Below are 27,028 nucleotides of genomic sequence, written 5' to 3'. Positions count from 1 at the left end.
GTCGCCATATTTTGAGAGCTATAATTTTTCCATATTTTGGCAGACAGAGTTATGTGATGGCTTGTTTTTTGTGGGATGAGTTGACGTTGTTATTGGTGCCATTTTCAGGCACGTGACATTTTTGATCGCTTTCTATTCCGATTTTTGGGAGGCAGAATAAACAAAAACCAACAATTCAGGAATTTTTTTTTTTTTTATTATTCTGTTCCGCGTGTGGTAAAATTGATAAGGTAGCTTTATTCTTTGGGTCAGTACGTTTACAACGGTACCACATTTATATTGTTTTTCTATGTTTTGGCGCTTTTACACAATAAAAGCTATTTTATAGAAAAAAATAATTTTTTGCATTGCTTTATTCTGAGAGCTATAACTTTTTGATTTTTCGGATGATGGAGCTGTATGGTGGCTTGTTTTTTACGGGACAAGGCGTTTTCAGCGGTAACATTTTTATTTATATTCGTCTTTTTGATCGCGTCTTATTCCATTTTTTGTGTGGCGGTATGATGATAAAGCATTGTTTTTTGCTTTGTTTTGTATTTATTTTTTTACCGTGTTCACTGAAGGGGTTAACTAGTGGGACAGTTTTATAGGTCAGGTCGTTCCGGACGCGGCGATACCAAATATGTGTACTTTTATTGTTTGTTTGCTTTTTTTTCATAATATTTATTGATGGGTACATTATATTTTTATTTTTGGTGGATTATTTTTTTTCTTTTTTTTTTTAAATATTTTTACAATTTTTTTTTTTTTTTTTCCACTTTGAGAGTTTTTACACTTTTTTACTTTGTCCCACTCTGGGACTTTAACTTTTTTTATTCTGAGCGCCTGCACAGCATAGGGATGGAGCACCATCCCTGTGCTATGCAGGCAGTCAGAGCAGCACAGTGAGAACATTGTGTGGTCATGCACTGCGCATGACCAAACAATGTTCTTGCTGCCTGATGACCCAGATGTTATGACGACATCGGGTCGTCATGGCAACACCCAGGAAGCCGCGGCAGACAGCGCTGAAGGCCGGAAGAGGAGGTGAGTATACCGATTACCACCGCAATGCTGCGATCGACTTCGATCGCAGCATTGCGGGGGTTAATGTGCCGGGAGCGGTGCGGGACCGCTCCCTGCACATAATACCGGGTGTCAGCTGTGACAATCAGCGGACACCCGGCGGCGATCGCGCCCGCACAGCCTGTGTGCGCACGCGATCGCGATGACGTACTTATACGGGTCAGGCTCTTAAAACCCAGTGCACTGACGCGTATTAATACGTCATGGGCTGTAAAGGGGTTAATATTCAATTTATGAGTTTCTGCAAGTTCATCCATTACTGCCGTAAAATGGGAAAGAACAAGATGACTGGATGCCAGGGCACCAAGCTGCCTGATGTACCCACATACTGACTCACAGGATTGTGTAAGTAACAACATTTTATACACTGAACCATTATAACCATTATAGTAGAGAAGAAGAATACAAAAGAAAGATATATTTACTTACAGGTAACCTGACTCTCACTTGCCTTGTAAAACACAGGCTCTAGCGTTGGGCTCGCAAGTCCTTTATCTATCAAAACTTGGTGTAGGTAAATGTCCTCATCAGTTGAGGTATCACAAAGGAGCAGGCACAACTGATCAAATGCATACTGAACTACCACACCGACCAGCGGGCCACGTGCACACTGCGTCTGGAAACTCTTAATTGCTTCAATTGACCACTGAGCCTATAAGAAAAAGTAATTCTTTTTAATGGTCAAAAACAAAGCTAAAGCTTGAATAATGTCTGCAAAATTATTTATTACATTATTTACCGCTACAGGCTTCAAGTAAGGCAATGTACATGGCACGGCCTGGGCTGGTAATCTCATGTAGCAGGCTCTGGTACATTAAAGAAATAAAGAGACAACACAGGAGCAATAAAATGAGAAAAGGAAATAATGCAGCACACTACAGGATGACAACTAACATCAGTGCTAAGGAAAAACTCATGAAGTACTAGTATCTTGTATGTCCCAGCACTCCCATCATTGCTCTCTCCCAGCACCCCCATCCCCATCATTGCTCTCTCCAGCGTATCAGTAAAAAACAAAAACAAAAAAAAAACAACAATTTACCTCTCAGTCCGCTCCCCTGCAGCATCCCCGTCACCGGTAACTTTCTCTCTGACACACAGGCGCGTGCTGCTTGGTGACATCATCAAGCTGCGCGCGTCTGCGTCAGGAAGGAAGCGCCAGGCAGAAAGCAGAGGACAGATCCCTCAACTCCGCTGCCATTTTCCTCCTGTCAAAAGCAGAGCTGAGGGATCGCTCCCAGCCTGCCGCACATGAGAGGGCAATCTGGCCATGGGTCCCCCTGGAGCTTCGGGATCCAAGAAGCAGACCCACAATATTAGCCACCCGGCAAAGGCCCCCTGCACCGCCAGGCCCCGATGCAGCTGCACCAGCGGTATGTCCGCCCCTGATACAAGCGCTTCTCGCTAAATTAGAATATCAAAAAGTTAATTAACTTCAGTTCTTCAATACAAAAAGTGAAACTCATTGTATTAGAGTCATTACAAACAGTGATCTATTTCAAGTGTTTATTTCTATTAATGTTGATGATTATGGCTTACAACCAATGAATACACAAAAAAGTCATTATCTCGGTAAATTAGAATAATTAACAAAAAACACCTGAGAAGGCTTCCTAAGCGGTTAAAAAGGTCCCATAGTCTGTTTCAGTAGGCTCCACAATCATGGGGAAGACTGCTGACTTGACAGATGTTCAGAAGGCAGTCATTGACACGCTCCACAAGGAGGGTAAGCCACAAAAGGTCATTGCTAAAGAAGCTGGCTGTTCACAGAGTGCTGTATCCAAGCATAGTAATGGAAAGTTGAGTGGAAGGAAAAAGTGTGATAGAAAAAGGTGCATTAGCAACCGGGATAACTGCAGCCTTGAAAGGAATGTTGAGAAAAGGCCATTCAAAAATTTGGGGGAGATTCACAAGGAGTGGACTGCTGCTGGAGTCATTGCTTCAAGAGCCACCACACACAGACGTATCCAGGACATGGGCTACAAGTGTCGCATTCCTTGTGTCAAGCCACTCATGACCAATAGACAACTCCAGGAGCGTCTTACCTGGGCCAAGGAGAAAAAGACCTGGGCTGTTGCTCAGTGGTCCAAGGTGTTGTTTTCAGATGAAAGTAAATTTTGAATTTCATTTGAAAATCCAGGTCCCAGAGTCTGGAGGAAGAGTGGAGAGGCCACAATCCAAGCTGCTTGAGGTCTAGTGTGAAGTTTCCACAATCAGTGATGGTTTTGGGAGCCATGTCATCTGCTGGTGTATGTCCACTGTGTTTTATCAAGAACAAAGTCAGCGCCGCTGTCTACCAGGAAATTTTAGAGCACTTCATGCTTCCCTCTGCCAACAAGCTTTTTGGAGATGGAAATGTCATTCTCCAGCAGGACTTGGCACCTGTCCACACTGCCAAAAGTACCAATACCTGGTTTACACACAACAGTATCACTGTGCTTGATTGGCCAGCAAACTCGCCTGACCTTAACCCCATAGATAATCTATAGGGAATTGTTAAGAGGAAGATGAGAGACCCCAGACCCAACAATGCAGACGAGCTGAAGGCTGCTATCAAAGCAACCTGGGCTTCCATAACACCTCAGCAGTGCCACAGGCTGATCGCCTCCATGCCACGCCGCATTGATGCAGTATTTGATGCAAAAGGAGCCCGACCAAGTATTGAGTGCATTTACTGAAAATACATTTCAGTAGGCCAACATTTCGGATTTTAAAATCATTTTTCAAGCTGTTGCTATAAAGTATTCTAATTTACTGAGATAATGACTTTTGTGTTTTCATTGGCCGTAAGCCATAATCATCAACATTAACAGAAATAAACACTCGAAATAGATCACTCTGTTTGTAATGACTCATTATAGTATACGAGTTTCACTTTTTGTATTAAAGAACTGAAATACATTAACTTTTTGATGATATTCTAATTTAGTGAGAAGCACTTGTAGATGGGCCCAAAACACACATTTAAAGTCAAAGACACCCCCCCAACAAAGCAAATGTAATATAAGCTTAAAAACAACTCGGTTAGTATGGGATAGTGACTGATAGGCATAATAACCATATATATACAGTACACGCAGCAATGACTGACTGAGCGCATGCGTGCTTCATTATGCCCAAGATGCACGCTGAAGTGCGCCTCCCGGTGGTCATGTGCTGGCAGTGCTCAAATCGGTGTGATCCAATGGAGGATAGGGAGGAGTGGGAAGCGCGTCTCTGGTCCCAAGGCAAGCAGAAACCAAGCACGCATTTTAGGTACCAAAGTTGTAAAGTAATCCTTTTATTATTAAAGTGTCAAGAAAAAAAAAAAGTAAGGCTATGTGCCCACGATGCAGAAATGCTCCGGATTTTTAATGAGCGTTTCTGCATCTCCCTGACAGAAAAAACTCATGCAGATTTTACATGCGTTTTTCCTGCCAGGGACAAGCGTAGGTGAAGCGTTTTTCACATGCGGGTTGTCAATCGCTTTCCAAGCGATTTTAGCATCACTTGGAAAGTGCTTGACAACTTGGTCACACTATATAAATCCATGCAAACGGTATGGATTTATATAGTGTAATCGTAAAAGAATGGTATAAAATAAGATATTATACTCACCTTCTGATGGCCCCCAGTGTCCTTACCCGATCCGTCCAGTGTCCCCGGTATCTAGCAGTGGTCTAAAAGGGCCTTCCATGATGTCATTTAGTCATGTGATGGGTCACGCGACCACCGACACCAGCGGCTGCGTGACCCGTCACATGACTAAATGACGTCATGGCAGGCCCTTTTAGACCATTGCGAGCTGCCGGCGAGCCAGGACGGATCGCTATGGAGACGGGGGCCATCGGAAGGTAAGTATAATGTATATTTTTTATTTTATTCTTTTTTTTTTTTTTACAGGTACTATAGTACCCGGGTCTGGAGGAGAGTCTCTTCTTCTCCAAACCCGGGTACCATCCACACATTGAACCGCACAGCACATGCGGATTATCATTGAAGAACATGTCAGACCTTCTACCATGCGTTTTTTAAGCGTTTCTGCAGCGGAATTACCGCTGCGAAAACTCTTAAAAAACACATAGTCGGCACACAGCCTAACTTTCATTTTTTTATTTTTATCAATGGGGTTGTGTGACTTTTTTTTCCATTGCAAGATGACGTTTTTACTAATACCATTTCAGGTACAAGATTTTGATCACGTATTACTATAAGAGAAGTGTGCCAAACCAAAAAAAAAAAAAAAATTCTGGAGTTTTGAATTTTTCCTTTGTGTTTATTGTACGGGTTAATTTTATATTTTAATACGCATGTCCTTCTTTGGTGCGGCAATACCAAATATTTTAATTTATTTTTAGACTGGGAAAATGGGGGCAATTTAATTTTTTTTATAAAGGTTTCATAAAATATACTTCAACATTGCAGTATACAGTAAATGTGATGTATAGGAGCACAAGAGCAGGTAAGGATCTGATTTTCAGAGTTACATTGTAGGCTCTTACTTGAGAAATCGTAGCAAACATCTTTTAACAGTTACCAAAGTACCAAAATCGGGATAGAAGACTTGAACTTCCTCAGAGCTGATGACGGCATGGACGATCACCCTGTACCACCACACGTCGTTATCTACACTGAGCGCATAGATTTCACCCACAACAACGTGTTCGTCAGGCACAACATAACGGGTGGACACGTATTCATTTGAATAACAGAACCTAAAATAAATATTTAATTATATATGGAAATGTAATTTGTTTATAGCATATAAAATAGGAATATATTTTTTTTAAAGGGAATCTGACAGCCAATACATGCATATTTACAGCCACGTATGTTATATTCTGAAACAAAGCAGTATTTTGGAGAAAAACATACATTTAAAAGGGGTTGTCCACTACTAGGACAACCCCTTCTTGAACTAAATGTTTGGCCCCAATAAAATAAAAAAACCTATACTCACCTCCTGTGCTGGCGCTGTTCCAGTGGTGTCAGCACTCACGCTCCCGGGGCTGTGATGCGGTGGAATGACACGTGGTGCCCGGCGCCCAATCAGCGCCGGCGTCACTGTCCCCGCCTCCTGTCGACTTGAACATGAAAAGGAAATCCGGTCTGCAGCTGATCTTAGACTTCCTCTTCATGTTCAATTTGTCTGAAGGCGGGAACAGTGATGTTAGCGCTGATTGGGCTCCGGGATCACTTGTCATAACAGCAGCACGAGAGCCCTGGGTCCGCGAGTGCTGACACCGCTGGAACGGGAGTGTAGGCTTTTTTATTTTATTGGGGCCAAACATTTAGTCAAACAGGGGTTGACCTAGTAGTGGACAACCCCTTTAAGTACCGCCCGGGGACTATTCTGTATGGGTGACTAGTCCAGTAAGCCAGTCCTAGGCAGCTTCTCCTCTCCCACTCCACTATAAACATATGGGGACAGATCCATTACTCAAGGGGAGCAGAAAGAAGCTGCCGTGTACCTGCTTTTTGATCTAATTGTCCGAGCAGCATAGTACATGGTCGGCTGCATGTTTCTTTCTGAAACCAGGCATCATTTAAGCAAGTAAACCATACCTGGCTGAAATGATGCAGCCAGTGTTTGATACATGATGCCCATTGCTATATGCAAGATGTCTCCGTACAAGGAATTTCTAAAGGGTAATATTAGATAGGTATCACAAGTTTTTATCTCTTTTTATAAACCCTCTCATATTTGCTTTAGCAGCTGCTGCTTGACATTGAGTCCTGCAGCTCAGCTTCCTCCTTTCTTCTGTTCTATAACTTCTACTTGAATTCCATGCAATGTACATGCAGCAATACCATTACTCCCGCCTAGGTGCTAGTTTTTATCAATCCCATCCACAAGGTCATTAACCCTAAAGCAATGGCTGCCATATATGTACAGCGGCCATGCGCTATCGCTATACAGTGTCAGCGGGGGCGGCTGTTTTGCGATAATGCTGGCACCCGAATGTAACTAATGCAATCGGAGCTAGTTCATCAATAACATACAGTGAAGGAAATAATTATTTGATCCCTTGCTGTTTTTGTAAGTTTGCTCACTGACAAAGACATGAACAGTCTATAATTTTAAGGGTAGGTCAATTTTAACATTGAGAGATAGAATATCCCCAAAAAATAAAAATAAAAAAACAAGAAAATCACATTGTATGAATTAGATAATTTTTTTTGCATTTTGCAGTGAGAAATAAGCATTTGATTCCCTACAAACCATTATGAGTTCTGGCTCCTACAGACCAGTTAGACGCTCCTAATCATCTAGTTACCTGCATTAAAGACAACTGTCTTACATAGTCACCTGTATAAAAGACTCCTGTCCACAGACTCAATTAATCAGTCAGACTCTAACCTCTACAACATGGGCAAGACCAAAGAGCTTTGTAAAGATGTAAGGGACAAGAACATAGACCTGCACAAAGCTGGAATGAGTAACAAAACCATAAGTAAGACGCTGGGTGAGAAGGAGACAACTGTTGGTGCAATAGTAAGAAAATGGAAGAAATACAAAATGACTGTCAATCGATGTCGAACTGGGGCACCATGCAAAATCTCACCTCGTGGGGTATCCTTGATCATGAGGAATGGGAGAGATCAGCCTAAACCTACACAAGGGGAACTTATTAATGATCTCAAGGCAGCCGAGACCACAGTCACCAAGAAAACCATTGGTAACACATTATGCCTTAAAGGTTTAAAATCCTGCAGTGGCCGCAAGGTCCCCCTGCTCAAGAAGGCATATGTGCAGGCCCGTCTGAAGTTTGCCAATGAACACCTGGATGATTATATGAGTTATTGGGAGAAGGTGCTGTGGTCAGATGAAACAAAAATTGAGCTCTTTGACATGTACTCAGCTCGCCGTGTTTGGAGGAAGAAGAAGGACGAGTACAACCCTAAAAACATCGTCCCAACCGTGAAGCATGGTGGGGGAGACATTATACTTTGGGGGTGCTTTTCTGCAAAGGGGACATGATGACTGCACCGTACTGAAGGGAAAATGGATGGGGTCATGTATCGTGAGATTTTGGCCAACAACCTCCTTTCCTCAGTAAGAGCATTGAAGATGGGGCGTGGCTGGGTCTTCCAGCAAAACAATGACCCAAAACATACAGCCAAGTCAACCAAGGAGTGTCTCAAAAAGAAGCACATTAAGGTCATGGAGTGGCCTAGCCAGTCTCCAGACCTTAATCCCAAAGAAAACTCATGGAGGGAGTTGAAGCTCCGAGTTGCCAAGCGACAGCCTTAAAATCTTAATGATTTAGAGATGATCTGCAAAGAGGAGTGGACTAAAATTCCTCCTGACATGTGCGCAAACCTCATCATCAACTACAAAAAACGTCTGGCTGCTGTGCTTGCCAACAAGGGTTTTGCCACCAAGTATTAAGTGTTGTTTGCCAGAGGGCTCAAATACTTATTTTCCCCTCACCCATGACAGCACACCTTGAGAGAGGGATCCGCCCCACCAAGGACAGGAAACCATCTGAAATAAAACGGCGGTACCTCTCCCTCGCTTCAGTTGGTTTCCTGTCCTTGATGGGAACCTGTCTGGAAGATGTTGTCATACTTACCTGGGTCTGTTCCGGTGCGGAAGAGCGGGCGCCGACCTGTGCACCGGGTTCCAGGCTCCAGAAGCACCGTCCACGGTTCCCTGGAGCCGTGTCCGAGCGTGCGCAGGCGGTGAGGAGGGCTCCGGCTCCCCGCAGACCACTGCGCTGTCCTCCCCCTGCCACAGGCTCCTGGCTGGCTGCATGGCGGGAGCAGCGTCTTCGGGGTGTGACGCGCCTGACGTCACGGCGCGGTGCACGCTGGGAGAGGAATGCCCAATGACGTCGGGGGAGGGCAGCACCCGGATCCATCATGGCGGGAACCTGTAAGCGCTTGCCGGCCAGCTTTTCGAACCTCGGCTGGCGGGCGTCAGGAGGGGGGGGGGACGACACCTGTACCAGAGGAGGTTCCGGATGTGCCATATTTTAGGTGGGGGGGTTGACCTGGCAAACGCTGCTATGCTCGTGTCTGTGGTATAGCAGCTATGGCAGACCAGGACAGCCAGGAGAAGCAGCAGCTGACCCCTCAACCTCAGCAACGCCAGCGGAAGAAGCAGTCGGACGCCTCTCACACGGACAGCCGCTCGAGTAACCGTATCGGCAGCAGGAGCAGTAAGGGGTCGGACGCTTCAGGGCCATCCAGAAGGGATTCATCTTATGTCCCGCCACAGCCTCCAAATCCGGTACCCTTTTGTGACTTCAGGGGTGAGTGATCTTCGTGAATGTCACTTGATAATAATGGAAAGTTATGATGTGCTTCATTCCTTAGGAGCCTAAGAAGAGTAGCACCAAACAGAAGCAGAGGATTTGCGCCTTATGCCAAGTCCCCCTTTCCATAGATTGGCAGAAACAGCTTTGTGCCAGCTGTATTAACAAAACCATAGCGGAGAGCACCCCGGATTTTGCATCTAATTTGAGGTCCATAATCCATACAGTAGGTTCAAGATTCCCTAAAAGGTTTACTTAAGGGAAAAAAGAGATCCCATAAGGATATCTCTTCCGACTATGATTCATCCTCCCAGTTGGAGGATCCATGCCTCAGTGAATCATCATCATCCTCCTCTTCATCAGACAGTGGTAGGCCCTGTTTCCCTATTGAGGGTACGGACAAGTTGGTCAGAGCTGTCAGTTCAACCATGGGGTTGAGGGAGGAGAAGGCAGCCAGGTCCCTGAAAGACATTATGTTTGCAGGCCTAGAGGAAAAAAAAGACGCTCCTTTCCAGTGAATCCTAAAATTCAGACCCGGGAATGGACGAAGCCTGAGAAATAGGGAGTGTTGCCCTCATCCTCTAAAAGGAGGTACCCCTTCGAGGATAGTGTCTCTGGGTCTTGGGATAAAATTCCTAAAGTTGACGGGTCTGTAGCCCAATCATCCAAAAAATCGTCCCTACCCCTGGAGGATTTGGGAACTCCAAAGGATGCTCTAGATAAGAAGGCAGACTCCTTCCGGCGTCACACCTGGGAAGCGGCAGCAGGGGGCCTGATACCAGCCGTAGCAGGATAAAAAGATACCCAGAGATAAAATCTTCTCCAATCTACCTTTAGGCTATGTGCCCATGATGCAGAAATGCTCCGGATTTTTTCCTGAGCATTTCTGCATCTCCCCGACAGAAAAAACGTATGCAGATTGTACATGCGTTTTTCCTGCCAGGGACATGGTGTTCTTCACATGCATTTCCGCGTGCGGGTTGTCAAGCACTTTCCAAGCGATTTTAGCATCACTTGGAAAGTGCTTGACAACTTGGTCACACTATATAAATCCATGCAACCGGCATGGATTTATATAGTATGACCCCAAAGAATGTCAAAAAATAAATCTATACTTACTTTCTGGTGTCCCCCGGAGTCTTGCTTCGCTCCGTCCTGGCTTGCCGGCAGCTCGCGGTACACTACAATGAAGGACCTGCAGTCACATGACTAAATGACGTCAGCGCAGGTCCTTCAGTCCACCGCGAATTGCCGGCAAGTGAAGACAAGGAGACCGGGTGCCATCAGAAGGTAAATATAATATTTATTTTATTCTTTTTTTCACAGGTTCTATGGTACCCGGGTCCGGAGGAGAGTCTCCTCTCCTCCACACCCGGGTACCATCCGCACATTGAAACGCATGGAATCCGCATCTACAGATGCAGGGATGCGTAATCCATGCGTTCCAATGCAAGTCAATGGCAGCGAAAAAGCAGCACTTCCGCAAAATAATTGGTAGTGCTGCGTTTTTTTCCACAATGATAACCCGCAGTGGAAATTTCCGCAGCATGTGCACAGCACATGCGGATTATCTTCAACCATGCGTTTTTTAAGCGTTTCTGCAGCGTTTTTGCCGCTGCGGAAACTCTTAAAAAACGCATCGAGGGCACACAGCCTTACTGCAGGCAGCGTCCGCTTTCCTTGCTGACTCCTCAGCGGATTCAGTTAAACTCTCTGCCAGGTCTGCAAACTTATCTAACGCTGCCAGACGAGCCCTGTGGCTCAAGGGTTACCCAGGAGACCTGCAGTCAAAACAAACTATGTCTCCTTCCTTGTGATGGTAAACTCTTGTTTGGTCAAAAACTGGATGAGCTTTTGGAGAAGGCTGGCGACAGGAAGAGAGGTTTCTCAGGGTTCACGGGGGACACAAAAAGGTCCTACTTTCGGTGGAAAATATTTAACCGGGGTCGCCCTCCTGGAGAAAGGAAAAGATGGGAGCCCAGATCTAAAAAAGGACTCTGGTTACATGTTTGGGGGGGCCATCCTCCAGTACCAAAAAATCTCCCCAATGACGCAAGGCTAGAGGTCGGTGGAAGGCTTTCCCATTTTATCTCAGCTTGGGAAGCCATTACTTCAAATCCCTGGGTGTTGAGTATCATAAAGAATGGCCTAAAGATAACCTTCAGTCAAATCCCTTACCGAACCTTCATGATCACCCCCAGGAGGAAGTCCAGGGAGGAGCAGATAGCCCTAGAGTCGGAGGTGCTAGATTTAATCAACAAGCAGGTCCTTCACGAAGGTCCATTTTTCAAAGGGGAAGGGGATTTTATTCCCCCCTATTTGTGATAAAAACAAACGGGTCTTTAAGGACCATTATCAACCTCAAAAGTCTAAATCAGCTGATAGAGAACCAGACTTTCAAGATGGAATCAGTGAACTCGGCAGTAAAACTCCTACACCACAATTGTTTCATGGCAGTTATCGACCTAAAAAGATGTCTATTATCACGTCCCAATCCATCCAGACTACCAGAAGTACCTAAGGGTAGCCCTATTCATCCAGGGGAAATTGAGGCATTTACAATTTACTGCCCTACCTTTTGGACTCTCGATAGCACCGAGAGTTTACAAAAGGTGATAGCGGAGGTGACAGCTTTTCTCCGAATCAAAAACGTGGTGATTGTTCCCTACTTAGACGACTTTCTGGTAATAGGGAAATCGAAAGATCACTGTTCCTCTCAACTTTTAGAGGTCAGGACAGCCTTACAACAGCTAGGATGGTTGATAAATGTTCAAAAATCAAAACGATCCCCCTCAAGGACTCAAATCTTTCTGGGCTTGACCCTAAATTCCCAACTCCAAGCCTGCTTCCTCCCGGAGGACAAGTTTTGCAAAATAATCAGCTTGGTCTCAAGGGCCATAGAGTCTCCAGTGATGTCCCTGAGAGGAGCAATGTCCCTACTGGGCTCCATGACGTCCTGTCTCCCAGCAGTCAACAGGGAAAATCTGACCTCAGGCTTGCAGTGGTCCAGACCAGTCGACCATACATTACAACACATGCAAGTGGCTCCGGCTGGGGGGGGGGGGGGTCATCTAGCAGATCTCTCGGTTCAGGGGCTCTGTTTACGTCACGAAATAGGAACATCATCGAACCTAAAAGAGCTTTTGGCAGTGGAAAAATCCCTGATAGGCTTCCTTCCCCACATACAGGGTCGCAATGTCCAGATCAGGTCCGACAATCGGACGACAGTTGCTTATATAAATCACCAGGGAGGAACAAGATCTCGCTCCCTGATGGTAGTGGCAAACAGAATCCTGAAACTAGCAGAATAACATCTCCCATCCCTCAGTGCTCTTTACATCCGGGGGGTAGAAAATTCAAAGGCAGATTTTCTCAGTCACCACACTTTAAGACAAGGAGAGTGGGCTCTAAGCCCGATAGTCTTCCAGCAGATTATCCAACTATGGGGGTCACCGGACATAGATTTGTTCGCCACCAGGGCAAACAGGAAGGTGGAGAGATTCTGTTCACTAGATCCGACAGAGAATCCCTATGCTGTAGACGCTCTCCAGATACCCTGGAAGTTCAGGAGGGCCTATGCTTTTCCACCGAACGTAATGATCCCAGCAGTTGTAAGGAAAATTAGGGAGGAGGGGGCAAGGATAATTCTGATAGCCCCCTTTTGGCCAAAAAGACCCTGGTTCTCCCTGCTTCGTCTAATCTCGGTCTCGGATCCCTGGGTCCTGCCGGACAGGCCGGACCTTCTCATCCAGGGGCTGATGCTCCATGCACAAGCCAAAGGTTTCCATCTGGCGGCTTGGAATTTGAGAGGATGTTACTGAGTAATAGGGGGTTTTCACCGGGCCTAGTTTCCACCCTATTGGGTTGTAGGAAGCCCATAACTAAGATTTATAGCAGAATCTGGGGAAAATTCCAGGATTTCATAGACTCCCCGTTGTCGGATAAACCTCCAATTAAAGATGTCCTGGAGTTTTTACAGAAGGGACGTGACCTGGGGTTAGCTAAGAGAACGCTTAAAGTTCAGGTGTCCGCCCTAGGGGCGCTCTATAATTGCAACCTGGCGGGGAACAGGTGGGTCTCTAGATTCATTAAATCCTGTTCCAGATCTAAATCAGTTCGGGATCTCAAAACACACTCTCTGGCGACCCATTTGAACCCCTGCAGGTTCTCTCTCCAAAGTTCCTCACCCTCAAAACAATTCTCCTAGTGGCCCTAACATTGGCTGGTAGGGTGAGTGACCTGCAGGCCCTTTCTGTTGATCCCCCGTACACCAAAATTCATGATGACCGGGTCGTCCTACGTACAGATCCAGCATACCTTCCGAAAGTAGTTTCAAGATTCCACTGTAATCAAGAGATTGTGCTTCCCTAATTCTGCAGTAACCCAAAAATCCCCGGGGAGGTTAGATTCCACAATCTGGATATTAGAAGGGCTTTGCTACAGTACATGGACATGACTAGTCAGTGGAGGAAGGACCACTCCTTGCTTCTGGCCTTTCAGGGGAGTAGGAAAGGTCACGGGGTGTCAAAGGGAACTATTTCTAGGTGGCTTAGGGAGGCCATTTGTCTAACTTACATATCCACAGGAGTTCCGGCGCTGGACGGTATTAAAGCTCATTCCACCAGAGCTGTAGCAACCTCCTGGCCAGAGAGCAGACGTCTCAATTGACCAGATATGTAAAGCTGCTACTTGGTCTGCACCATCCACCTTCTACAAGCACTATAGGTTTGATCTATCCTCCTCTCACCTCACCTTTGGGAGAAGGGTACTTCAGGCGGTGGTCCCTCCCTAGGGTGCTCATATTCTCCAAAATTCTCTCAAGGTGTGCTGTCATGGGTGAGGGGAAAACACCAAGGTTACTTACCGGTAGCCGTTTTTTCCTGAACCCATGACAGCACCTGTAGATGGGCTTCAAGCTGGTCCAGCCAGATCATTAGGAACCTGGCGGTACAAGTAGCTGTCACCGCGGGTTTTAGGGCTCCCGCCGAAGTCTCCCAGGTCCCTCTAAGGAAAGAAACAGCCGTTCTATCCAAGGGGTCTTTAAGAGCTCCCATATCATCAAACGGAAGGGAGGAACTCTTAGAGGCTTTGGAAATGGCCACATCTATCTTGGGGGCTTTTTCCCAGGAGGAAGAGGCTGATTCCTCAAAGGGGTACTTCCTTTTGAAGAATGGAAGTTGAGCGCCCTTCCTTTCCGTTTTTTTCCATTCACTAAGGATTACCTTTGACCCAGCCCCCCGAACATGACGTCCTGGACTGACTTCTCCTGCCTGGCCTCTGTGATGCCCATAGTGTACCGAACCATTTTAATCAATCCGTCCACTTCACCAAGGGGGAAGCAATTTTGTCACTTTCTCTTTAACTCTCTTGGAGAGGACCTTGTGAATCTCTGTTTTAACTAAGGTTTTTAAACCAGAAGTTAGAGCAGGACCCTCTTCCGCCTGCGACCGGCTTCCTCCATCAAGGACAGGAAACCAAACTGAGGCGAGAGGGAGGGCTGCCCCCTTTTAAGCCTGTAGGTTTCCTGTCCTTGGTGGGCGGATTCCCTCTCTCGTGGTGCTGTCATGGTCGACCGATAAAAACCGGCTACCGGTAAGTAACCTTGGTGCTTCTCACTGCAAAATGCAAATAAATTTATCTAATTTATACAATGTGATTTTCTTGATTTTTTGAGATATTCAATATCTCAATGTTAAAATTAACTTACCCCTAAAATTATAGACTGTTCATGTCTTTGTTAGTGGGCAAACTTACAAAACCAGAAAGGGATCAAATACATATTTCCTGCACTTTAAGTGCGGAGAACCCCCTTTAATGTTAATAGTGATCAGGGAATCACCGACTTACATCGAGTAGAAGAGAATTAATTAAAATCACAATAAAATGACATTGTAAGATCAAATTCTCACACAACTCCACATATGCTGGCAATTTTTTTAAGGGTATTGTAGGGAACCCCTCATGTGATTTTCCCAAACCATGAGCTGCACAAATTAGATCCCGTTTTAGAGAGAACATAGTTTAGAGATCAAGGCCAGTCCACCATCGCCCTCAAACAGATTTTTCCAGAGCCGCTCCAGGTGATTGACAGGTTTCTTCCATAGTAAGACCTGTCAGTCAACTGGAGGAGGTGAGAGGTGAAGGGTCTCCAAACTATACTTTCTCTGAAACATCGCAACGTTTGGCATAACAATATAACTGGCTGCAATTGTGGATTGAGCAGCATAAATTGCCGGACAGGTGCCCTTTAAGTTATTTCTTACCTCATTTCTAACATCATGTCGTCCAGCTTCTGAGCTATGTGCTTACTAGAACACCGGATGTAGAAGTTACTTGGAGAAGCCACATTCTCCACATAAACCCCAATCGTAAAGTCACGTTTCATAGGCGGTAAACTGTGAAGCTTTTGCTTTCTCACAGCATCAGGTGGGATCTCATTTTTAGAGACCGATACTGGCATATCCAAAGGGTCCCACTGATAAGAAAACAAATGATTATATTCAGTAACGGACTGCATCTTGTGAAAAAAATAATAATTTCTATAGCACCAACATATTCCACAGCACTTTACAGTTCAGAGAGGACATGTACAGACAAAAATATAAAGAAACAAATTAATGTATGCCTGCACATTGAATAATTTTAGGTCATCAAACACATTTTCTCATGAAAAAAACAACAACACTATCCCTACGGTATGTCGGTCATACTTATTCAGATGGTTCTATTTTGTTTCAAAGACAATAGGTGCAGCAGTTCTTTTTATTTTGCTGTAACACTTAATGGACTATTTGCTTCAACTGCTGAGTAACAGTATACAAAATTACATCATGGCTTATTCCTCAAGATCAATGCAATGGATAGGCTTTAAAAGGGCTGCAACAAATGCTAAAATAATAAAAACACACAACTGAATCGCTACTCCTTGTCAATCTTTTATTTACTTTTTTTTTTTTCAGAGCTGCAGTCAGTCAGTGGCCTCTGCACTCAGATGCCGGACAAGCGAGCATCAACCTCTTTATCGGATCAGTGTTAATGCTTCACTCTTATGTAAGGAGGTAGTTCTAGTGATATACATTACTCTAGTCCTCTTTAATCACTAAAACATTATAATTAATAAAAAAAAATAAATAAATTAAAAAAAAAAAAAAAAAAAAAAAAAAAAAAAGAGAATAATACCAAGATTGTCCCATCTGCTGGAGAAATGATCACCGGTAGTTTCATCCTCTCAGATTTCTGTGCAGACACTCTCCATGTGGAACTCAATTCATCAGCAGCAATTTCTCTCTCATCTGAAAGGACAGCACACAAAAAACTCCTTGAATCTTACTTTTCCTATATGCTTGTGGTGGAGAGAAGACAGACATTTGGAACACAAAATAGCAATTCATTAAGTGCATGATTCGGTTCATTGTAATTTCTAGACTCCATTAAAAAAAAAAGGACTGGAAATTAAAGGCACAATAGTCAGATCATCGAGCGGTCCTTTTCTGAAAAGTTATTAAAAACTCTTTGTAGCCATTGAGCAATTACATAATTTCTTCCCTCCTTCCAAAGGTATCAAACGGACATCAATGACATTGCAGTACTGTAATTGATCACAGAAAACTCATAACTCCAGGTCACTTCTATGGGAGTTAAAATAACAGCATCATGAAGCCCACTTAGCTTTTTCCGTAATTCTGAGTGCCTGTAGCATCTGCAGATTGTGTTTTTTATTCTCCTCTTTTATTCTAAAATACGGATATGTAAAATTCAGCTTACCAGTTCCACCATGTCCACCTTTCTTGGCTTTTGATTCAATGTCAAAAAGACGCCAATCTTGCCCACCTTTCGGATCTTCTAAATAAAGCATGTCGCCCAAGGACCCCACAAGGTCCAAGACAGACATAAATCCCATCTCTTTAAATGGCAGGTCCTTGCCTGTGTATTGCTAAAGATAAAAAAAAAAGTCATAAGCAAAAGGAGCTCGCCAAAAACACACAAAAAAGAATAGGCATACATTAATTCTGCACATGTAACACAATTCACCCCAAAAATAAACAAGTACCCCTTTTTTTCACAAGCCAGATTTTGTGTAAGTAACAAACTGCAAAACCATTAACCCCTTAATGACCGAAGCATTTTCCGTTTTTTGCTCCCCTTCTTTCCAGAGCCAGAACTTTTTTTATTTTTCATTCAATATGGCCATGTGGGGGCTTATTTTTTGCGGGACAAGTTGTACTTTTAAATGCCATCACTAGTTTTACCATATTGTGTACTGGAAAACGGGAAAAAAATTCCAAGTGCGGTGAAATTGCAAAAAAAATGCAATTCCACTCTTCTTTTTTTTTTTTTACCAGGTTCACTGAATGCTAAAACTGACCTACCATTATTATTCTCCAGGTCATTATGAGTTCGTAGACACCAAACATGTGTAGGTTCTTTTTTATTTAAGTGGTGAAAAAAAATTCCAAAATTTGCTAAAAAAAAAAAAACAAAAAAAAAAACGGCGCCATTTTCTGAGACCCGTAGCGTCTCCATTTTTCGGGATCTGGGGCCGGGTGAGGGCTTATTTTTTGCGAGCCGGGCTGACATTTTTATTAAATACCATTTTTGGGTAGATCCGATGTTTTGATCGCCCGTTATTGCATTTTATTGCAATGTTGCGGTGACCAAAAAAAACGTAATTCTGGCATTTGGATTCGTTTTCTCGTTACACCGTTTACCATTCAGATTAATTATTTTTTTATATTGATAGATCGGGCGATTCTGAACGCGGCGATACCAAATATGTGTATGTGGGTTTATTTTTTATTATTTTATTTTGAATGGGCAAAAGGGGGGTGATTGAAACTTTAATATTTTTTTAATATTTTTAAAAACACACACACACACACACACACACACATACATATATATATATACACACACATACAGTACAGACCAAAAGTTTGGACACACCTTCTCATTTAAAGATTTTTCTGTATTTTCATGACTTTGAAAATTGTACATTCACACTGAAGGCATCAAAACTATGAATTAACATATGTGGAATTATATACTTAACAAAAAAGTGTGAAACAACTGAAAATATGTCTTATATTCTAGGTTCTTCAAAGTAGCCACCTTTTGCTTTGACTGCTTTGCACACTCTTGGCATTCTCTTGATGAGCTTCAAGAGGTAGTCACCGGAAATGGTTTTCACTTCACAGGTGTGCCCTGTCAGGTTTAATAAGTGGGATTTCTTGCCTTATAAATGGGGTTGGGACCTTCAGTTGTGTTGTGCAGAAGTCTGGTGGATACACAGCTGATAGTCCTACTGAATAGACTCTCATAATTTGTATTATGGCAAGAAAAAAGCAGCTAAGTAAAGAAAAAAGAGTAGCCATCATTACTTTAAGAAATGAAGGTCAGTCAGTCCGAAAAATTGGGCAAACTTTGAATGTGTCCCCAAGTGCAGTTGCAAAAACCATCAAAGAAACTGGCTCACAAGAGGACCGCCCCAGGAAAGAAGACCAAGAGTCACCTCTGCTTCTGAGGATAAGTTTATCCGAGTCACCAGCCTCAGAAATCGCAGGTTAACAGCAGCTCAGATTAGAGACCAGGTCAATGCCACACAGAGTTCTAGCAGCAGACATATCTCTTCAACAACTGTTAAGAGGAGACTTTGTGCAGCAGGCCTTCATAGTAAAATAGCTGCTAGGAAACCACTGCTAAGGACAGGCAACAAGCAGAAGAGACTTGTTTGGGCTAAAGAACACAAGGAATGGACATTAGACCAGTGGAAATCTGTGCTTTGGTCTGAGGAGTCCAAATTTGAGATCTTTGGTTCCAACCGCCGTGTCTTTGTGTGACGCAGAAAAGGTGAACGGATGGACTCTACATGCCTGGTTCCCACCGTGAAGCATGGAGGAGGAGGGGATGTGATTGTGTGGGGGTGCTTTGCTGGTGACACTGTTGGGGATTTATTCAAAATTGAAGGCACACTGAACCAGCATGGCTACCACAGCATCTTGCAGCGGCATGCTATTCCATCCGGTTTGCGTTTAGTTGGACCATCGTTTATTTTTCAACAGGACAATGACCCCAAACACACCTCCAGGCTGTGTAAGGGCTATTTGACCAAGAGGGAGAGTGATTGGGTGCTACGCCAGATGACCTGGCCTCCACGGTCACCAGACCTGAACCCAATCGAGATGGTTTGGGGTGAGCTGGACCGCAGAGTGAAGGCAAAAGGGCCAACAAGTGCTAAGCATCCCTGGGAACTCCTTCAAGATTGTTGGAAGACCATTTCCGGTGACTACCTCTTGAAGCTCATCAAGAGAATGCCAAGAGTGTGCAAAGCAGTCATCAAAGCAAAAGGTGGCTACTTTGAAGAACCTAGAATATAAGACATATTTTCAGCTGTTTCACACTTTTTTGTTAAGTATATAATTCCACATGTGTTAATTCATAGTTTTGATGCCTTCAGTGTGAATGTACAATTTTCAAAGTCATGAAAATACAGAAAAATCTTTAAATGAGAAGGTGTGTCCAAACTTTTGGTCTGTACTGTATATATATATATTTTTTTTACACTTTGTTTGCTTCTATAGTCTACATAGGAGACTAGAAGCAGCAGCAGTCCGATCGCCTCTGCTACATAGAGGTGATGAGCAGATCGCCTCTATGTAATAGAAATGCTCACTTGCTTTGAGCGCCGACCACTGGGTGACGCTCATAGCAAGCGAGACACAACAACCACAGGGGTCTGCTGCAGACCACGGGTTGTCATGCCAACCCATCGGTGACCCGCGATCACATGACGGGGTCACCGATGGGTGAGGCCTAGGACGCGCTTCCCGGAAGCGCGAGTTAAATGCCGCTGTCAGAGATTGACAGCGGCATTTAACTGGTTAACAGCCATGGGTGGATCGCAATTCCACCCGCGGCTGTTGCGGGCACATGTCAGCTGTATAAATCAGCTGACATGTGCCCGGTTCAGTGCAGGCTCAGCGCCGGAGCCCCCGTTGAACTGGCTTTTCCGATGTGGTGCGTACTATTACTGACCACGACGTAAAGGGGTTAAAATACCATAGGTTACCATTTGTGTCAGCCGTTACTCTGCCTAAATAACAGAACGCTTTAAAAAATAAAACAAAAAAACTAATCTCTCCGTATATTTGGAAGTCGTCAGTAATTCAAATTCTCTTCTCTATTCAGAAGGGGCTCTGCATGTAGCAGAGGCCAGACATGTGCACCATTGCTCCATTCATTCTCAATGGGACTACCACAGGTTGCCGAGAACAACACTTGGCTTTTTCCAGAAGTATTATAGAGAATGAATAAAGTGGATGCGCGTATGTCCAGCCACTGCCCAATTCAGCCGGGCTCTGCATTCTTGGATCAGAGGATGGTTGGACCCACACCGATCAGTAAGTAACATGTAAACATGTGAACAACCCTTCAAACATGCAATCTCACCTTAAATGCAGCTAGCAGATGTGAAACTGGGAGTCCTTCTGCATGCTTACAAATGACCTGTTGAATGAGTATTTTTAAATACACATTTTTTTTTTACAAAATTTTATAAAAAAAAATTTTAAAGCAAAAAGTTGGCAGCAGTACATGTATTCTATTTGCATGTGAAGTAGGAAACCAAGGAATTCCAGCATCAGAATCTTCCATTAAAATCCATGATTTCTATTCATGCAAAACAGTAAAAAAGTTGCAACACCAATACTGTGAGTCTTAGTTACTTACCAGTAACAGGATTTCTCGGAACCCATGACAGCACCACAAGAGAGGGGATCCGCCCACCAAGGACAGGAACCTACAGGCTAAAAAGGGCGGCATCTCTCTCTCGCCTCAGTTTGGTTTACAGAGCATGAGAGGACCGCCAAGGTTAGCACAACAACAATCCAATTCACAACAATGTACATACCCATAAAATTTTCCCATTATATATTTTTTATTCACCCTATAAGCGTGAGATATGATTTACCTAAAGGAGTGCTCCCATGTGAAGGGAGGGAATATAAGGGTGCTGTCATGGGTTCCAAAAAATCCCGTTATGCGTAAGTAACTAAGACTTTATTTGTTCACCCATGACAGCACCACAAGAGAATTACAGAGAAGAAATTTCTAGGGAGGGACCACAGCCTGGAGCACCCTTCTCCCAAAGGCGAGATCGGTAGAGACACCCATATCTAACCTACAGTGTTTGTAAAAGGTAGAGTACCAGTTATCAGCCTTATATATCTCCTCTATGGAGATGTCTGTCTTCTCTGCCCAGAAGGGTGCCACCGCCCGAGTAGAAAGGGCTCTCAGGCCTTCTGGTACTTCCTCACCAGTTAACAAATGGTCAAGAGCGATGGCGTCCCTTAGCCACGTGGCAACAGTGGATTTTGAGGCCCTATACCCTTTCCTAATCCATTGGTAACATAAGAAAAGGGACCTATCTTTTCTAAAACCCTCCGAGGTATTTGATAACGCATCTCCTAACATCCAATGTGTGTAATTTTTCTTCCTTCTGGCTTTTAGGGTTGGTACAGAAGGAGGGTAAAACGCTCTCTTGGGTTCTGTGAAAATGAGTTGACACTTTAGGGAGATAGGCCGGGTTGGTTTTGAAGATTATTTTATCCTCTAAAATCTGAGTGAAGGGGGGGCTGTGGATATTGCCTACTCTCCTGGCTGAGGTTAATGCATCAAGAAGGGATGTTTTTAGGGAGATAACCTTTAGGGGTGCTGAGTCTAAAGGTTCAAAAGGTGGGTTGGACCAAGTTCAAGTCCCAGGGTGCCAGCTTAGACTTTACAGGCCTGGATCTAAATGATGCCTTAATAAATCTTGAGATCCAGTAGTTTCCTACCAGATCACAGGAAAACAAGGCGCCTAATGCTGAGACCTGAACCTTTAGTGTACTAGTAGCCAACCCCAATTTCAGGCCTTTTTGAAGAAATTCTAAAATCTTTCCTATAGGTGCCCCTTCCTCTACCTTGGCACCTGAGAAAGATAGAAATCTTTGCCAGGTTCTAGCGTATATACGTGTGGTAAACGACTTCCTACTACACAAAGGGGTTTCTATTAGGTTGGATGAAAACCCTTTTCTCTTTAATAATGCCCTTTCAAATTGAGGCGAGAGAGAGGTGCCGACCTTTTCAGCCTGTAGGTTTCCTGTCCTTGGTGGGCGGATTCCCTCTCTTGTGGTGCTATCATGGGTGAACGAATAAAAACTGTAAAAATCTTAGCCAACACGTTTCAGAAAACCATCTTTAGTCATTACATGCTAAGATTTTTACAGTTTTCCATGGTATTAGTGTTGCGACTTTTTTACTGCTTTGCATGAATAAAAATCATGGATTTTAACAGAATATTCTGATGCTGGAATTCCTTGTTTTCCTATGTGACTCCCTTGTGGAGCTACAAGTTTCCGTGCAACTGACCTTGTTATGGGTGAGCTGACTTTTCCGTTTTCTATTTGAATGGTAAGGGTTCATTTTTGTGACACACAAATCGTGCGGGATTTGCTGCAGATTTGTCACAGGTTTCACCCCTTGCGTAGGGGAAATCTATGGAGATGCTTTTATTTTTTTTTTAAGCCATGAAAAAAAAAAATTAAAGTGGACAAATTATATATATATATATATATATATATATATATAGTGATGTAGCAGACATCCCTTTAATGGTTCAGTGTGTTTTGAATGACCATGTACCTTCCCCTTTAACTGACTGGTCACATGACCGTGACATCACACGGGTCTTTTTGCACAACAGAAGGTCTGGACACATGACTGTGAGATAAGCACAGGTCCTATCTGTGGGTGTGTGTGCTGCAGTATATATAAACCCTGTGTGTTCCTGTGTGGGTGTGTTCCGGTGTGTAGGAGTTCCTATGTGTTGGGAGCTCCTGTGTCGGCACCGTGTGCAGAGGTGAAAGGGGTGTGACAGGCGTGTTTCCTGTTACCCATATGTGCGGACACCGTGTGAGCGGCACGAGGCTGTTCCCTGGGTGTGTGTGTGGGAACACCGCTCGTGTGAGGCCTGGTGGACTCCGGTGGAGGTGAAGCCTGGATCCCTGTGAGAGTGTGGGGGATGCCAGTAAGCCTCGGAGTGCCACACAAGCGTCCTGGAGGGCAGAGCCTGGATCTGAGTATGTGAGAGATGCCAGTGGCCTTGGACGGGTGGAGGGCTGGAGACCATGTGTGGTCAAGCCTTAGAGCCACAGTGGTGACGGACTGAAGCAGCTAAAACCGACTAAAGGTAATACTCTTTGTGTTATGGACATTGCTTTATTATTACCTTGCGGAAGGCTGTTATTAGAACCAAGTGGGCCTGTCTGCCACTTGGGCTTGTTTGACATTATGTGTGTGAAATGCGGTTTATGATGAGATAATAAACCGTGGATTGTGAAACACGGCAAAGTAGTTGCTGGTGTGCATTGATTGAAGCAGCAAAGCGAGTATCCCCCAGGATAATGACATGCGCTGCTATATATATATATATATATATTTGTCCTCTTCAAATTCAGAAGCATGCACAAAATGTTCACACAATATACATGTATTACGGGATAGGGGTCTGATAACGCTGACAGAATGCAACCCATGTATAGTAATCTATTTTAACAGCACTGTATTTAATGGGTAGACCCATCTTGTAAAGTGGAGGCATACTGCTAGGACATGTTAACACTATTACTAGTGGGGGACTGAGCTCTGGGACCCCCATGAATGCTAAAAAATACAGCCAGCCCTATTTATTTGAATGAAGCTGAACTTCAGTTCTGCTTGACAGCAGGGTACTGATGTGTAGTCTAAAACAGTGAAAGAAATGCACTGCTACACCAATGCTAAAGTCCCTTCACTCCCAGATCAGAGGGGCACAACAGGTTGGAGCCCTCTGTTAATAAAGAGATGGCATATTCTGATGACAAGAGTATTTACATCTTATAAAGTAATGCTAATATATGCAAAAGTATTGCCTATGACTCCATAAATACACAGCCATACACATTTCAGATGAATGCCAGATATTTTTTGCTTATATCTCCTGAATCAACACCAATAGCTTCGTTATTAGACTTACATGTTTTATATCTTTCCGAAGATCGCAGCCGATAACAAAACCAGCTTTTGTCTGTGATAAACAGAGTTTCAAATCCTTGTTAAACTGAAACGAAACAAATTTCATAGGAGCAATTAAATATAAATTGCTACATAGTTTACAAAAAACAAAACTGGACATGAAGATACCCACCGAGTTCCTGTAGAGCACACACACACACACTCTCTCAGACGGGAGTATAAGTCAGACAAGGATCACAAAACAATGTTCAGACTGGTCGCCGGCTCTCCTGACTTGAAAGTGACAGCTGCATAGAAATACATGCTGTCACACTCGGGCCGGGACAACCGCCGGCCAGTCCGAGCATTGCGTTCCAATCTCCATCTGAGTTATACAGCGATCTAACTGCTCCTTAAAGAAAATTCATCTTTGCACGCCTGGCCAACCACATAATGGAAAAAAAAAAGGTTCAAGCATGTTCACAGCCTCTGCAGCATCCTAGCAGCACAGTGCCGGGACCAGGTGCTAAAAGTGCACTCCAGCGATCCTGGCCAGCCTCAGAGCAGTGCTTACAAGCACTATTGGAAAGAGCTTATAAGCACTGCGGATGTCTGGCCGCTGCTGTTAAACTGCTAGCCTTGACAACAAGGTTTAAAAATAGTAAAATTAAAAATCACTCCATTCTTGAGAACAAAGATATCTTAATAAAAGGTTTATTGCAGAGTTGCTTGTTCTTACAATTCTATCCGTAGAAGTAACTTTAATCCAGAATGCCATAATAGGGTACCTAAAGACAGGCTTCTTGAACCAGACAATCCCATTAAGACACATAATGTGTACCTTTTCTTCTAGCCCGTGTAGACGGCCATCTGTCCCAGGATCTGCTACATCTGACTTCATAGTACATGTGTCCAACTTTAGACTTTCAACTTCTCTGTTTGCAATGTCTGGGGCTGTATCAGATGGCAGAGAACTTGAAGTACCATTCACTAAAACTGAATTTTCAGTTATTACATGAGAACAAACTATTTCAGATTGTGTTTTCCCTGCGCTGACACTCTGAGCAGCAGGACGGTTGTTGGCAAAGAATTCCTTCCCTGCTGCCATAAACAGCTTATCCAAGGCTGTAACTCCAGACTGGGGGGCTGCCGAGGGCATTGGACTGTCCACAACAACAGACTTTTTGGAGGCATTTTGTTTTCCAATTATAAAACTGTTTGGCCCTTTGAAGAAGTTTCCAGGATTTGAATATTGAAGATTTGAGCCTAGGGCATGAAAGGAATCAAGATATTAACAAATCTCCACTATAGAATATCAATAACACAGATAATAATGGATACTCACATTTTAATGTTCTGTTAGTAACGGTAGGAGTCCAACCAGTGACCGGAGTCTTAAGCATCAGTAATGACCCCGCTCGGGTCTGCTGCACCTGCACAAAGTCAGACACTGACCTGAGGACCTCCAGCAGAGAATAGAAGCCATAACGGGTATACTGAAAACCCCGACCAAATCGTTTATAGAAGGTACTTTCCAATTCAGAAACCAGTAAAGGTGATATGGAGAGAAGGTCCCGTAATTCACTTTTCACAGATGCAGGAAGCACAGGGGCGACTCTACCACGTCTCACCAAATCCATGTGACAAACAGGTCTTGTTATACGCCGCTTATAAATCGTTTTCCTTTTGGGATCGGTCTTCTGTCTAGACACCATCTCAGCTATACCTTTTGTTTCTTCATTAACCACAGCTTAATTACAATAAATAGAAGAATAGTGATGGTTAAGTGCATGCGGTATACAAATATTTAAAAAAAAACAGCACACATTTGCTCCTATAACTAACAAAACAATGTCAGAATACACACATCTATATAAAGAGTATATATGGCACTGTGCAAATATTTAAGCAGGTGTGGGAAAAAGGCTGCAAAGTAAGAATGTATTAAAAAAAAAAAAAGTGTTGAAAATAAACTAATTATCAGTTAATAAAATGCAAAGTGAATGAACAAAAAAGAAATCTAAATCACATAATTGGAGCGAGAGCCCCTTGCATTCAAAACAGCCTCAAAGTATCAATTCTTCTAGGTACTAGAAGAACAAGGGAGTCCTGGAAGGGACGGTATGGCCCCCACAGAGCCCTGATCTCATCATCACCGAGTCGGTCTGGGACGACATGAAGAGATAGAAGGATTTGCACAAGCCTCATACACTGAAGATCTGTTCTTTTTTTTCCCCACACCCGCCTAAATCTTTTGCACAGTGCAGTATATACATGATGTATACATATCTACACTGTGCTCCTGGCGTGCTAAGTATTGGAATGGAATATGTAATAAAACAATAGCTTCCCTAGTTTAATTTGTTAGATGTAAGTTTATAGATAACTTCAACAAAAAGACCAAACACATGAGTTATCAATTTTTGAAACCTTCAGTGGGGATCATTATTTTGGAGAGGTATAGAGCACCCATCTCCCCCATACACCAGAGTTGCTTTCAGAGCCATATCTGTGTGCAGTATAACAATCCTACCTTATATCAGCACCCAGTAAAATAATAGCCCGGTCACTAAGGCTCCTTTTAAAGTGGCAGGGAAACTGTCCGCAAAGATTACGATCAACGATATTCACTTTTACCTGTGACAATCATCTACTGCTTCTGTTTTTCCCCTTCCCACACAATGATGTTGGCAGCA

The 27,028-nt window shown here is 43.7% G+C and overlaps 1 protein-coding gene across 3 annotated transcripts in view; it reads right to left on the bottom strand.

Annotated features, from left to right (window-relative positions):
* TDRD5 (tudor domain containing 5) overlaps window positions 1-27,028 on the bottom strand; it is a 52,311-nt gene that overhangs the window by 21,134 nt on the left and 4,149 nt on the right. The window contains exons 3-12 of one of the 3 annotated variants that reach the window (XM_073642598.1): window positions 25,678-26,082; window positions 25,174-25,598; window positions 24,355-24,438; window positions 20,751-20,807; window positions 17,070-17,238; window positions 16,485-16,597; window positions 15,569-15,780; window positions 5,547-5,759; window positions 1,796-1,871; window positions 1,517-1,717 (exon numbers count right to left, since the gene is read on the bottom strand). In XM_073642598.1, the coding sequence (XP_073498699.1) occupies window positions 1,517-1,717; window positions 1,796-1,871; window positions 5,547-5,759; window positions 15,569-15,780; window positions 16,485-16,597; window positions 17,070-17,238; window positions 20,751-20,807; window positions 24,355-24,438; window positions 25,174-25,598; window positions 25,678-26,082 (1,955 nt within the window). The remainder of the gene's footprint in view (window positions 1-1,516; window positions 1,718-1,795; window positions 1,872-5,546; window positions 5,760-15,568; window positions 15,781-16,484; window positions 16,598-17,069; window positions 17,239-20,750; window positions 20,808-24,354; window positions 24,439-25,173; window positions 25,599-25,677; window positions 26,083-27,028) is intronic. The other 2 variants (XM_073642600.1, XM_073642601.1) reach the window with 2 other exon arrangements.

The sequence above is a fragment of the Phyllobates terribilis genome, unplaced genomic scaffold (genome assembly GCF_046119375.1).
Source record: "Phyllobates terribilis strain yellow unplaced genomic scaffold, ASM4611937v1 Scaffold_8__6_contigs__length_399053987, whole genome shotgun sequence".
NCBI lineage: Eukaryota > Metazoa > Chordata > Amphibia > Anura > Dendrobatidae > Phyllobates > Phyllobates terribilis.
This window is presented reverse-complemented; position numbering and strand designations above follow the sequence as displayed.